General features: G+C 36.9%; 1 protein-coding gene across 1 annotated transcript in view; it reads left to right on the top strand.

Annotated features, from left to right (window-relative positions):
* The window catches only part of fut8a (fucosyltransferase 8a (alpha (1,6) fucosyltransferase)), a 163,010-nt gene that overhangs the window by 91,876 nt on the left and 55,764 nt on the right, over positions 1-15,370 (top strand). Inside the window, exon 3 of the mRNA XM_056476916.1 lies at positions 314-774. Within this exon, the coding sequence (XP_056332891.1) occupies positions 572-774 (203 nt within the window). The 5' untranslated portion in view covers positions 314-571. The remainder of the gene's footprint in view (positions 1-313; positions 775-15,370) is intronic.

The following is a 15,370-nucleotide window of genomic DNA, read 5'->3' as shown; positions in this document are numbered from 1 at the left end:
TATTGTTTAGATCTGTGGTCTCTGTTTTCCTTCAAACAAAACTCTTCTTCTTGCCTGCCATTTTTTTTCCCCAAAACCGCAACAGTTTATTACGTGTGAATTCACTTTTAGCTGACTTGACATCTTCAGTTTCACTCTAATCCTCAGTAACAGCTGTATGACTGTATCCTTGTCAGCATCTTACTTCAATGAAGACTTCATATCCTTAAGGAGGAAAAGGTGGAGCTGATAGACTATCTCAAACCGCACTTACGTCTTTATCTCTCGCCGTCCTATCATCTCACTGACCATACATACGGCTTTGTTTTTACAGGAGCAGAACCCCTGTAGAAAGAGGAACTCATCAGAGCCGTCAGTTCTGTAAAACAAAGTCTCCAGGGATCTCAAACCTCTCCGCCCCTTCTCTGCGAGGGGCAGCTGCCATGATATAACCTCCAAACCTCAAAGAGCACACACACACAAGCCAGACCCAGAGACCCCCTGACGTCCCCTGCTTCCTCTGTGGAAGAGTCCTGAGGTGAGCATGTCTCAAATGCCTGTCTTGTGAAAGGAGAGGGCAGCAGTAGGCGCCATGCGTCCGTGGACGGGCTCGTGGCGCTGGATTATGCTGGTGCTGCTGGCCTGGGGGACGCTGCTATTCTACATCGGAGGTCACCTTGTGAAGGACAGCGAGCATCCGGAGCGATCCAGCAGAGAGCTCTCCAAGATCCTAGCCAAGCTGGAACGGCTCAAACAGCAGAATGAAGATCTCAGACGCATGGCCGAGACGCTCAGGTAGGTGAAAGGTTATGTCATAGAGTTTGAATTAAGATTTGCTTTCAAATGTGTTACACTTAAAAATGACTTTTGCTAATAAGCTTCTTATTTAAAATTAGTTGAAACAACACAATTCTTTAGTTTATTAGGAGATAAATAATTCTATTATGTTCAAGCCACTTAAATGTGTAAAAATAATTAAGTTAGGTTAACTTAATTGAACCCAGCATTTGTTTTACAGTGTAATTCATTTATTGGGTACTATATATATATATATATATATATATATATATATATATATATATATATATATATATATATATATATATATATATATATATATATATATATATATATATATATATATATACAGTTGAAGTCAGAATTATTAACCCCCCTGTTTTTTCCCCAATTTCTGTTTAACAGAGAGATTTTCTCAACACATTTCTAAGCATAATAGTTTTAATAACTTACTTCTAATAACTGATTTATTTGATCTTTGTCATGATGACAGTAAATAATATTTTACTAGATATTTTTCAAGACACTAGTATTCAGCTTGAAGGGTAGTTTAAAGGCTTAACTGGGTAAATTAGGTTAACTAGGCAGGTTAGGGTAATTAGGCAAGTTATTGTATAATGATGAGTTGTTCTGTAGACAGTTGGAAAAAAATATTTGCATAAAAGGGTTAATAATTTTGACATTAAAATGGTTCATAAAAAATTAAAATCTGCTTTTATTCTGGCTGAAATAAAGCAAATAACACTTTCTAGAAGAAAAAATATTATCAGACATACTGTGAAAATTTCCTTGCTCTGTTAAACATCATTTGGGAAATATTTAAAAAAGAAAAAAAATTCAAAGTGGGGGCTAATAATTATGACTTCAACTGTATGTGTGTGTTTGATGGAATAGTGCACCTAAAATTGAAGATTCTACCACCATTTACTCTTCTTTCTAGAGTTGAACACAAAGAAAGATTTATTGAAGAATGTTGGAAAGAGCAGCAGTTAACTTCCATAGTATTTATTTTTTGTTGTTGGTGTATGGATGTAAATTGCTGTTCTTTTCCAACATTCTTCAGAGTATCTTGTTTCTACAGAAGACATTCATTCATAAATGTTTAGAATCACTTGAGTGTGAGTGAACATTGAGGAAATTGTGTAATATTTGGGTCGACTGTATCTTTAGGGAGAGATTGGGATATGTAGTAGAGAACTACAGCCCTCGAGATACCAAGTGGGATATGTTGGGCTTCTTTTATATGCAATAAATATGGGATTATAGTCTTCTATCTTTCACAACAAATGAAAACATTTCAGTTTCAATCCAAGGCGTATGGTGTGATTTCCAAATGTATCTATCCACCCATAAGCAGTGTTATTTTGGTCATTTTATATATTGATAGGGTATTCATTAAAAACAATATGTTTTTAGATTGTTGTAGTGAAGATGTTTAAGTGTTTTTTTTCTTTCTTTAGCTTTATATTTGGTCACAGTTTTTCTTTTTTTTTTTTTTTTGATGGTTCATTTGTTGAATTTAAGTTACATTACATCTACATGCCAACTAATTCTCATTAGATTATAAGTAGACTGTTAGGTTTAGTGTAAGCTGACATGTACTTGCAAAGTCTCTTATAGTCCGTTAAATGTCTGTTGAAAGAGCATTATCAACAGATATTAAGCAGACAGTCTATGGACCGTCAAAATAAAGTGTTACCTTATATTTACTTCTTTTTTAGGGCATACTCACACTATGTACAGTTGCCTTAAACCAGACCAAAGCACGTTTGTCTCCCCTCCAGTCTCCCCCAATGACCCGCACTCACATTACATTCGGGACTGGGCACGCTTACGTCATCGATGATGCGCTGTTCAGTTTAGCGCTTTCCCTCAGCACACTGGAGATTTCTTTAGTTATGCTGTTTTAGTTGTTTGGGATGCGGTGACACACAGTCAAATATTTCGCCGAAAAGATCAGCCACTTTTGACGCTCATAAATTGTCATAAAGTCCTCGTGCTGCAGAAATTAGGAGGTTTGCTAAAGGTGCAGCTGTCATGCAGTGAGCGGTTTGCGTCTTTAATAATCCATGACAATTTGTGTTCATTGAACAGTAAGAATGATTAATAAATCCATATGAAACAGTCCCTTAAAAGTCACGACTCATCTTCAGTTTCAGGCTCTGGCGTGCTTTGCACTCACACTATAAGTGTACCGCGCCAAAGCCCAAGTGAACCGCGCTCTGGCACACCTCTTCCAACCGGGCCAGGGCCAGTCAAGTGAACTGTGCCTGAGCCTGATTCAGAGCACTCACTCTTCTCAAAGATTCTTCTCTTATCTCATCTCCCATTAATTGAGACCAGCTACCAGCATAACCACTTAAAACATCTAAAAAAAGGGGTCAAACTCCTCTAAAACCAGCCTGATCAGCTTAGGTTGGTGTTAGCATTATTGTTATTGTTGTTTTTTATCCATCACATCATTTTTACTTATTTAGTGCTTTTCACATGACACAATGTTTAAATCCAACACTAAATTAAAATGTTAGTACGTGATATTGTTATATCCCAAAGCCTTATAGTATCAGCATTTAGCAGATTTGAGCTATGCTATAATATACAATAGTTTACATTCTTTGTTTAGCATGCTAATAGCTTAGCGGTACATTCGAGCATGGGGTAAAGCCTTTGAAGAATACATTAGTTTCTAGATTCATACAGTTTAATGACTACTACTGATATTAATCAGCACTCTGGAGCAAATTGCATCATATACAGCAATCCATTTCAAAACAATTCCTCTCAGGCAACCGCTGTTAGCAGTGTTCCTGTTATGCATAATGATAGTGTAGCTCAGCCGGTCTGCTTAGATGTGCTGGGCTACGATCCTCATCTGCCAGTAGCTGGTCTTATGTGGTCAGGACTGCACTCGTCACTTTCCATCATGAGCTGTGGTTTTTGACAGATGGCCATTGGACTAAATTTGAGCTGCTTTGCTAGTTAAATGTTCATTAGCTTCAGGGAATTCTTGTATAATCAACAGATGCAAACGCACATCCTCACAGTTCACCTGCATGGTGACGTTTTCGTGTGTGTGTGTGTGTGTGTGTGTGTGTGTGTGCGTGTGTGTGTGTGTGTGTGTGTGTGTGTGTGTGTATGTGTGTGCGTGTGCGTGTGTGTGTGTGTGTGCGTGTTTGGCCTAATACCATGCATTTGCAGTATGCAAACTGGGGTGTACTGTGTATTTCACTAAGCTGTGGTCGTCAACTCTCTGCTTATGCATTATGTAAGCTCAGTTATCAGTGTTATTGTAAATTATTAAAATGACCTGGCTGACTTATTCCACAAAAGCTCCTCTTAATCATCTGATATTTGACAGTAAGCACAAACACATGCACACATGATCCCAAAAGCTTGAATCACATTTATATACAGTATAGTACAATTGAAGTCAAAATGATTAACCCTCCTGTGAATTGTATGTTCTTTTTCAGATATTTCCCAAGTGATATTTAACAGACTGTGGAAATATACATTTATTTAATCTAGTTTCATATTAACAGTGATATTTATATAATTAAAACCCAAAGAACCGACCAAGGACATTTTCACTGTATTTCATATAATGTTTATTTTTTTATTTTGTTATTGTTTGGCTGGAATTAACTCAGTTTAACTAAATATATTCTGTCATTCATTTTCTTTTTGGTTTAGTCCCTTTATTAATCCAGGGGTCGCCACAGCGGAATGAATCGCCTTAACTAAATATTTACATTATTATAATAATAATATTATAATAATTATTAGCACCCTTTAAGGGGACCTATTGTGTAAAAATCACTTCATAAGGGGTTTTAACAGTGGTGTGGCATCAGTGTGTGAATATAGCCTGCATCTAATGGTAAAAATGAATTAATACTATTTTCTATAATCACACTTCATAAAAGCAGTCTGCAGAAACACTTATTAACTATATTCCTTTTGTAAATGTCATCAGAGAGATAAGGTCTAGCCCATTAATGACAGTGTCTCCCTCATTAGCATACATTAAAATGCATAGGTTTTGCTACAGTTACGCCTTCCGTCCACACTACGCCGAAGTTTTCGAGTGCCGAAAACAGAGTTTTGGAAACGCTGAAGAGGCCGGTTTCTTTCTAAAACGCTGCTGCTCTGTCTCAGTGTGGATGAGGGAAAACGGAGACGTCTGAAAACGGAGGCGGGGCTGCAGATGTTTGCCTATCTAATTGGAGCTTTTTCCTCAATATTAAGTAGCCCACACACAGTTCAGTCCTGCATCCTCTCCTTGTAAGTTCAGACTTTTAAAAGTTCAGACGTTTAATATGAAAAACAAACTCCCGAGAACATGTCGGGTAAATCTTCAAAGGAAAATGTGTACTTTATAACCTCATTCACATCACCCCGGCTTTGTTGTTTCACTTTCTTAACAATAACATAAAAGCATGATCAAAGGAACTGACTATTTTCATTTTGATATTAGCAACTTAACAGACACTAAAAGTGTTGAGGCGTCGTGTAGCTACATATTAATATGACTGTCATCTTGACGCATATAACAAAACGGAGCCTATAACATTACTGCCTCCTTTAATTTTCATTGAAAATACTAAACATACTCTGTCCCATTCACTGAATATCAGTTTTAATAATTAATAATGGTCATCATAAAAGTATAACGTACAACAAGTTTATACAATATAGGAAATAAAGGCAAGCGATCAGTCAAACGTGCAGAATCAGTGTACGTAGTTTCAATAATATATTAACCTAACTTATCTTTGCACCCAGACAAAGTACGTTACCTGAGAGCAAGTAATAGATTCAAAAGACCAAAGTGGGGGAATATGTTGCTAGATATAGACAACAAGATGAATAAAATATAACGTTTAACAAATATAGTGAGATGAGATCCAGCAGTAGATCCTTGATGAACAGTCCGACGTGCACAGCTCTCCTATGGGTAGATGTGCTCAAAGTACGCTGCAGTGCATGCCAGAGTGTTTGTGTGTGTGGTTACGTGATATGCGTTTTCAGAGGTCTAATGTAGACGCAGAGTTGTTCAGAAATGCTGGGTGAAACGCTAGTGTGGGCGCAGATCGTTTTCATTCTAAAACGCCGTTTTTAAACTAAAACGTATTAGTGTAAACGGGGCCTCAGAAGCAAATGTCCACCATTAGTTGTTCACACCGTAACTGCCAAAAATAATGTCAGCGACTAAGAGCATTATAGATGTTGAGTTTTAGAAGGCACAGACGAACACCATAGATAATTGTATCTTCTTCCGAGACTCTTCTTTTGACATTTTCAGTTTTTCACATAGATAACAGTAGTTCTGTTTTGAATCTGCCACTATGCTGACACATAGGCATTTGTAATCCCACCCCCTTTTAAAAAGAGCGCTGGGTGTACAATTTGATTTGATTTGAAAGCAACAGTCACCAAAATGGCACAAGTTGAATCAAAGCCTAAAAGGGACAGTTTCAAAGAGTTCTAAAAAGTTATAAAAAATTATTAGTGGGGTATTTTGAGCCCAAAACTTCACATACATACTCTAAAGACATTAGAGACCTAATTTACGTCTTGTAAAAGGGGCATAATAATAATAGGTCCACTTTAAGAAATATTTTCCTTCGATTGTCTACAGAACATACCAATGTTATTCAATAACTTGCATAATTATCCTAACTTGCGTAGTTAAATAATGACCAGTTAAGCCTTTAAATTGCACTTTCACTTGACAACATCCAACCTAGTTTTCCAATTTAAGCTTTCTTAGACCAAAAACTAATTTGAAAATCTTGTGATCATTTCCAAACCCTATATATATCAAAAATACATAGAAGGATAACCTTTGTGCAACATCTCTACCTGATCCTTTTTAAAGCAAATAGGAACCAGATGTAGATTTTATTTGTAATTAAATAGAAATCACAATACTTACATTAGACATTAACTTACTTTACCTGTGAGCACTTGTTTTAACTATTCAATGCACAGTGTAATGTCATTAAGGTGCAGTTTCCCAGTCCTTTCCCCAGTATTTTTAGAGACCTATAATAGCATTTTAACGTGACTTAAAGTGATAAGCATAAATTATATGAACTAGAGTTTAGTAATACTGAATTAATAGTACTGAATGGGTTGGGCATGCTCTTTAAAGTTTGGATGAGAATCAGCTTACTGTCAACATAAAGAGGAAGCATCTCACTTCCTGCACACATGTAAACAAGCCTATAGGAACAACAGGCTTGTTTGGCAGAACACCAAGAGAGACTTTTGATTAAACTGTACTTTGATTTTCAAAAGCCTTTTCAAATTGAAACTGTTTGTGTATGAGATTAACAAAACAATATTTTTCTGTAATGATAATTAATACTTTGCTTGTGTTTTTATTCCTTGAACTATCCCACCAAGGGGGAAAAATGTTTGGATTGCATTTCTTAACTCCTAATGTCGCTAGTTAACACACTCAATGCATTTTATTTTTCACCACATCCCATAATTTCTAAAATATCAACCTCTACCAAATGGTTGATTTGTCGGTTTATGGTAAAAGTACCAGACTTATGTCGGTGCCTATGGCATAGTGGAAAGTGCACCGACACATGCACTCTGGTGTTCACGGCGACCTGGGTTCGATTCCCGCCTTGAGGTCCTGTGCCGATCCTTCCCCTCTCTCTGCTCCCCACGCTTTCCTGTCAATTCTCTCTACTGTCCTGTCAAAATAAAGGTGAAAACCCCTAAAAAATAATTATAAAAAAAAGTACCAGACTTATTACATATGAAAAAATCTGAAAATATGAAGTGTAAGCAATTTATTCAACAAAATATTAAAAATGAAACATTTTCGAATACTAAATCATTTTTATTTTTTAATAATGCCATAAAATATTTCAGATTCTCATTTAAAATGCTTTCTTGTTGTTGTTTTTTTTACAATAAAACCAAAATCAAGTGTAGAAATGCAACAGGATTATGTTTATTTGATTTTTTTTTTTGTAAACCAACAATGCTTTGTGTGTAAGCCAATATTTAAAACAGTCATTCTTTAAATGACTTTAACAGTCATTATTTAAAACAGTAAAAACATGGTCAACTGTTTGGTAGAGGGGCAGTCAAAGGATTAATCTTGATAAATAAATAAAAAACACTAAAACTGCCATTAGTTCAGTTATTTAATCATTAATTTAGACAATTAATTTAGAAATTAAACAAATGTCTTTATGAATTAATCAATTATTTGTTAACCCTTAGTAACAGAATTTTTAATTCATTTAAAAATACTGCAGTGTTGCTCTGAGATACACAAATGATCTGCTCCGGCTTTGTTAACTGTTTTATTGGTAAACAGGAATGAAAAAAATCTAAAATGTAGCCTGAACTGTTATAGTGATAATATCACTTTTGTGGTCATGTTCATGCACTGACATTTAGGAATGTTACTTAAATATATCTTACTGCTTTCATGACTTAAATTAAAGGCTCAATCCATTCTAAAAGACACCATGAAGTGAATGCTTTTTAACTCTAGTGGCATGTTTTTGTTTATTTTTTACGCAAAGTGAGCAATGCACTTGATACTGTCAGCTCGCACATTTCTAAAACAATTGCCGTTTTTCATAGATGATAAATATTGCACACCCCAACGGTAGTCAGTTTCAGTGAAGTATTTCTCAGATACAGATCATTTCATTCTGCAGACAATTGTACCTGATCGAAAACAGCTTCTGAATGAGCACTGAAAACCCTGGAAAGTGCCTTTTAAATAGGAAAACTCTGGTGGCATTGTCTGAGAGGAATATTTGTACAAAAGAATAAGATCAGTACAAATTAAGCTCATTTAAAACACCAATAGCAATGGTAGATTTTTGCTTTCAATTCATTACAGAGTAAAGCCAAGAGATTCTGAACTCCTTAGCAAATTTGGCTTTTCATTTAGCAGAAAAGAGCAGTGAATATTGTTTGCTACATATTCACAGTAACTCTGATGAAAACTGGTTTTGAATTCTGATGATGTATTTGCATGAGATATTTGACTACAAAGAGTGCATACTGTATGTGTGTGTGTGTGAACATGAGTCGAACAGGATGAAGGAGAAAGCGTTATTTGTAATATATGAACATGTACCATCCTAATGAATTGAAACGGTTAGCTCTTCTTCTATCTCTTCACCGCAATACAGTATCAGCGCTGTCAGTCTTTCATTAAGCACTTCCTGTGGGAATTATCAGGCGCTGATACACACACACACACACACGCCGCGATTCCCCATTAGAGCCCACTGATGCTTCATCTTGCTTTTATATTGACTCCTGCGTAAATGAAAAAGTGGATAGCGCGCACACACAGAGGGTTTGTTCAGCAGAAATTGGGATGAGTGACGGAGCAGGCCAAAGATGCTGCTGTGATTGATCCAGAGAGAGGAGTCTGATGAAAAAGAAGGTGTGTGTGTGTGACTCCAACACTGACAGACATTTATTATAAACGAACACACACTTCTCAACTCACATCATGATGATTTGTGTTGTCGTTTGGAGTGGAATTGGAACTCACACTGCAATAATGACAATGTTCCATTCACATTTACTTACCCTGTGTCCAAATAGGCCCACTTCCCTAATATATAGTACATCAAACAATAGCTGTAAGGATCAGCGCATTCACAGAAATACAGGAACAAAAGATGTCACTGTAGGGTACACATTGGTTTCTAATGACCCAATTTCACTTAATGTAAGGTTTGAGTAACGTATGGTATTCTTTTTCCTCCATTTCCACTCTCAAACAAACCAAAATAGCATACCGTACCACTTTTCAGGCAAGCTTTTACGAGTTCCCCTGCTCATTCAGTCATGATAGATGATGGTAAACGAACTTGGCTTGCTGTCCTCAAAGGATGTTCGAACATCTTGTCCTTGAAGGAGGCTTGCCTTAAGCCATGTAGACAAACCCCTCTATGCTTCTGAAGCGAAATACTGAGTTATTAGTTGGAGGATAATGGGAGGTGGTGGGATGCCAAGAATAATGGTCAGTGCAATGGCTGAGGCTTATACTTTGGGGGGAAAAGTAATGTTTTTAATACTTGAAGAAGACTCTCATTTGGAGAATAAAGTCACATGCATTGCTCAGGTGTGTAAAAGAGTGTAAAAATCTTGATGGTTCTGTCGGTTTTGTCCGTCAAATATTATATTTATTTTGTATTCTCTATTGGATTCATGTCAGGTGATTGGCTGGGCCATTCCACAGCTTGATTTTCTTTCTCTGAAAGGATTTGACAGTTTTCTTGGCTGTTTTAGATCGCTGTCTTGCTGAAATGTCCACTCTGGTTTTATCTTCATCATCCTGGTAATGTAGATTCATTTACACTAACGAAGAGCAGAGGGTTGCTGAAGAACTACTGAGAGATTTCAGCTGCTGTCTGGACTTTCTATACCTCCCTTTCTTCATGTGTTCAATACTTTTTTCCTGTGTCATTTAATTTTATTACACATAACTTAATTTAAAAACAAATTAATATTGTTTTATTTGCATATATAGATTTTTTTTTGGTTGTTACCAACATCTGGTGAAAACTGCAAGTCAACAGCACCTTTAGAAATATGTTTTCTGAGAAAAATGGTGATGTGTTGAACACTTATTCCCCCCACTGTATATCCATGATGATTTACAACATCTAAATATATAGGCTCCTCCCGAGCCTATGTTGTGAACTTCATTTCACAAAGGAAACTAACATGACAGTAAGGAACCAAAAGATCTGGTAGAGCTAGACTCACTGCTGAATGCTATTGGTTTACAGACAATCTTCACCGGTATAAGAGAACAACAAGGAAATGGCATTTACAAATGGCATAAACACAACATCGTAATAATACAATGACAGCGCACAGCACAGAATCTGCTGTATGTCCTGTATTGTTATTACAAGGCCGTTTACAGGAGGCATCAAAATGTGTGGAAAACATGAGGCGCTTTTTCTCTCTATTTGTCTACATTTAAAAATAACTAACTTGAGTTTGCAAAGACATGATATGTGAACGGCCCGTACAGCTTTCTTCTTTGAGCAAAAATGACATAGATCACAACTTTCTGGTGTTCATTACGCCTACCAAGTAACAGTGCTTCTGACAGTAAAAAAGGCAACCCTCATTCAATTCATTCATTTTGTTTTTGGCTTAGTTCCTTTATTCATCAGAGGTCACCACAGCGGAATGAACTTATCGACAACTTATCCAGCATATGTTTTACATAGCGGATCTCCTTCTAGCTGCAGCCCAATACTGGGAAACACCCATATACACTCATGTTCAACCTCATACACTACTGACAATTTAGCTTATATCAGTTCACCTGTATCACATGTCTTTTGACTTGTAGCTAGAGCACTCTCCAGAGCACCCGGAGAACATGCAAACTCCACACAGAAATGCCAACTAACCCAGCTGGGACTCGAACCAGCGACGTGGCAGTGAGGCGACAGCACTACCCACTGTGCCACCGCGCCACCCTGATTCAATTCAAATAATCTTTATTTCTATAGTGCTTTAACAATGTAGATTGTGTTACAGCAGCTTATCAGGGTGACCTGTACAAAATCACACAGTACTGTAATAAATCGCTCCGCTCATTGTAAACGGCATGAAGGTACACTTTGGAACGTTTAAGTTGGCCCACACCTAATCTGCTTGTGCACCTTTAATGGACAGGACATTAGAGAGTATTGACAGGAAAGCATGGGGAACAGAGAAAAGGGAAGGATCGGCATAGGACCGCGAGGCAGAATTAAATTCAGGTTGCTGTGAGCACCAGAGTGCATGTGTCAACGCACTAACCACTACACCACTAGCGCCGACACAATCTATTAATTTTCTTATATGTGTAAATATATATTTATGCCCTTTTTATACTAATTTAAGTAATATTATAACTAATATGCAAATATTTAGACAAATTATGTACAGTGCATTTTGTGTCTTTCAGTCTTTCAGTGAATGTATTGTATTACATAAAAGTTTTCCAACACAGGTTCATTGTGAATACGTACCCCTGTATACATTTCTGAAGAGCACAAATTATGTAGCCAGAAGTACGTACTGTATGGCTGCATTTCGTCTTTAAAATCAACGCTACGGGCCGGTATGATGTCGCTGATGGCTTCTGTTTCTCTCCGTGCTACCAGCTGACTGCTTACTTCCATGTGGACGGCTTTTCTGCTGTTACTAGTTTGCCCAGTGGCTCGCTGCATATGTTGCTGGACTGTACATGCAGAGAGGACTTGACTGTTATGATGGTGTTTGAGTCTGGTGAAGAATGGTTCCAGAAAGCGGGTTAGACAGAAGGCAAAAAATAAAATAGGTAAATAACAGGATGAGAACATGGTAAGATCTGAAAATATGTTTAAAAAAAAATCAGGGGGCTGCGAGGGCTTTTCTTTTTCTCGATTACTTTTGAAAGCACTATCGGTTGGGTTTAGAGAAGGGGTTGACAGCGGCTGCTGGTGGATTTACGCAAGATGAGCAGGCGAGAGAAATGAGAGATCTGAAAAAGCATACACAGCGGACTCTGGTGGATTCGCGAAAACAAAAACTGCAAAAAACATACCTCCGGGGATGCATCTCGTGCTCTCCAGAAATGTATACAGGGGTATGTATACATATTGAGCCTGGGTTAAAGTTTTCACCTCCTACATTTTCAAATTTGTTCTGCATAAATCTGCAGCTTTTCTTTTACAAAATTCTGCATATGAATAGCAAAAAAGATCCATGGATTGTGTCTCGCCCTGCTTTTAAGGGACCATAAACTAATATGCACTAATATGTAGCTTTCAGGTAGCAGTGTTGACAGTTCAACACGTACCTTTGGAAATGGCACCACCACAGTGGCAGCTTTTATATTTTTGCCTTTGCCCCCGATTGTTAAAAAACCTCACGTGGATATACGGATATATTTTGAAATAGCATGATAGCATAGTAGATGACTCAGGTTGGATTTGTTTTCTTTGCACACACATCCAAAGCTACGTACAGTAATATATGTTTGCTGTTTGCTTCTATTTTCTTGATTCTCAGGGGTGTTTCTTGGTGTAGATAGACAGATAAACATTTATAGGTCTTTTTCTTTATGTGATTTCCACTGGTGTTCTCAGTTCTGTTCCAAGTTGCTTTGTGTTTTGTTTTTTTATTTAATTCTGCTCCCCATCTCCGAGTTCATCGGCGTGACAGCAGCATTCGGCATTTTGATTTCTCCAATTCATTTTTCCAGGAGTAGTTCATCCATCTCCTTCCTCGAACACTGTCTCTGGAAATATTTTGTGTGCAGAGAAAATTGAAAAGAAGGCAAGGATAAGGGTGGAGATGGACTTTGACTGATAAAGCTGATGTTTTGCATGATAAGAGCGGATATTTACATTTTTTATGACACCACACAGATTCTTCTCAACCAAGACATGTGCCAGCATGTGTAAGACCATCTGTTTCTACATTTTAGATCATTTTAAATCGTATTATAAAATGGAATAATAACATTAATCCGATATTAACATAATGTTGATGTTAATTGTTTAATAAGCAACAAAATTCTTTAGTCTGTTTTATGGTGCATTGAATAAAGTTGCATTGCTTTTTCATTCCTTAAGATATTTTAAGATTTCAAATGTTTATCACAACAAGACTCATAAAGTATATAATAAATGAAAATAGACACATCTAATCATATAACAACCCAGGCTCATTCTGAAAACGTACCACTATATACATTTCTGGAGATTGCGAAATACGCCCTAGGAGCTACGTTTTTCTGCAGTTTTTGTTTTCGCGAATCTTCAACAGGCCGCTGTGTATGCTTTTTAAGATCTCAGATTTATCTTGCGAGTGCCATTTACGCCTTCTGTTCTCATGTAAATCCACCAGAGGCCATTGCCGATTGACTGATTGGCTGACTGTCTGACTGAGCGATCGACTGACTCACCCTCCTCCTTCTCTAAACCCAACCAATAGTGTTTTCAAAAGCACCAATTGACCTGTACACCCACTTCCCTAAACCCAACCGACAGTTTTAAAAGCAATCCAGAAAGTGAAAAACCCTCACCTGATTTTTACCACGTTCTCACCCTGTTATTTACTTGTTCATTTTATGTTTTGGCCTTATGCAATTTCTGGAACCGTTTTTTGCTGGACTCAAACTCTGTCATCGTAGTCAACTCCACTCTTTGTTTCAGGTCCGCCGATATACATGGCGAGCTAACTGGACAAACTGGTAACAGTGAAAAAGCCGTTTGCAGTCAGCTAGTAAGTGCAAAAAGGTACGCTGTCACACCGCCTTATATCGTTCATTTAAAAGATGAAATGCAGTCATAAGTACTTCTGGCTACGTAATTCGAGATCTCCAGAAACATATATAGGGCTACGTTTTCAGAATATCAGAAATAAAATAATTAATGCTTACACCATAAAAAGTGAAAACCTAAACAAATTATTTTGACTTGTTACAATTGAATGAATTAAGTTTGACAAATCTAATTCGTGACAGTTTTCACTAATACATTAAGTTAGTTCTTTTAGGTGTAACAAGTAATTTATCATTAATAGCGAGCAATACTTGAGCTTACCACAAAACATAAAAGTATTATTATTATTATATTAACATGGGAAGGAAATTATATCAAAACTTTTTTTAATCTGCTCTATTTACTGTCCATTTAATCATATCAGTTTCTAGAAGAGACAAGAGAATAACATTGCAGATTTGCTTTGATTTTACTAATTAGCACCAGCCAATAAATACTCCTTAGAGACCCTGCGCATATGCGCCAGGAGCCAATCAGAACATGAGCCAAGTGTAGAGACTGTGAATTCTGGATTCAGTGACGGTACATTAGTGCTTTTTAAATGTGACTAATTACATTTGAGTTCAGACTTGGCCTTTCATTTGGCCTCTCTGTTTAGTGCGCCTGTAATAAAAAAACATTAAACTGTAATTAGCTCTGATTTGGCTTTCCCACACTCAACTCGCACTGACAGATTTCCAAAACAAACTATTCTACACCACCTCCAGTCATCTGTAAAAACACACACACACATAAACGCACAGTTTTCAGGACTCACATTTGTATAACAAAATTGCATTTAAAGAAGCTCATCATTTGCAATTATAATGTGCATTCAAAGAACCCCATCTTTTGCAAACACAAGCAGTCAGTGACATCGCACATAGAAACACTTGGAAAAGTGATTTAGCAGGACATTCTACCTAAAATATCTGTGATATATTATTTATTCCTTCATTTTCCTTTGGCTTAGTCCTTTATTTATCAGGGGTCGCCACAGCGGAATGAACCGCCAACTATGAGGCATATGTTTTACGAACCGGATGCCCTTCCAGCCACATCTCAGTACTGGAAAACGATATGATATTAAAGTATAATAATTTACCAACAATATCACCTATTAATTTCCATTAAATAAGCATTTGACCTTATAGGATTGATTTAATTACACATTCAGTTAACTAACAACAACATGTTAATTAATTAAATCTTAATTAGCTCTTGGTTAAATAGTTCTGAGTTCAAATATCCTGGCAAATGGGACTCCTTAA

This window comes from Danio aesculapii, chromosome 17 (genome assembly GCF_903798145.1).
Source record: "Danio aesculapii chromosome 17, fDanAes4.1, whole genome shotgun sequence".
NCBI classification, from domain to species: Eukaryota; Metazoa; Chordata; class Actinopteri; order Cypriniformes; family Danionidae; genus Danio; species Danio aesculapii.
Note: the sequence above shows the minus strand (reverse complement) of the source record. Positions and strands in the feature narration are given on the sequence as shown.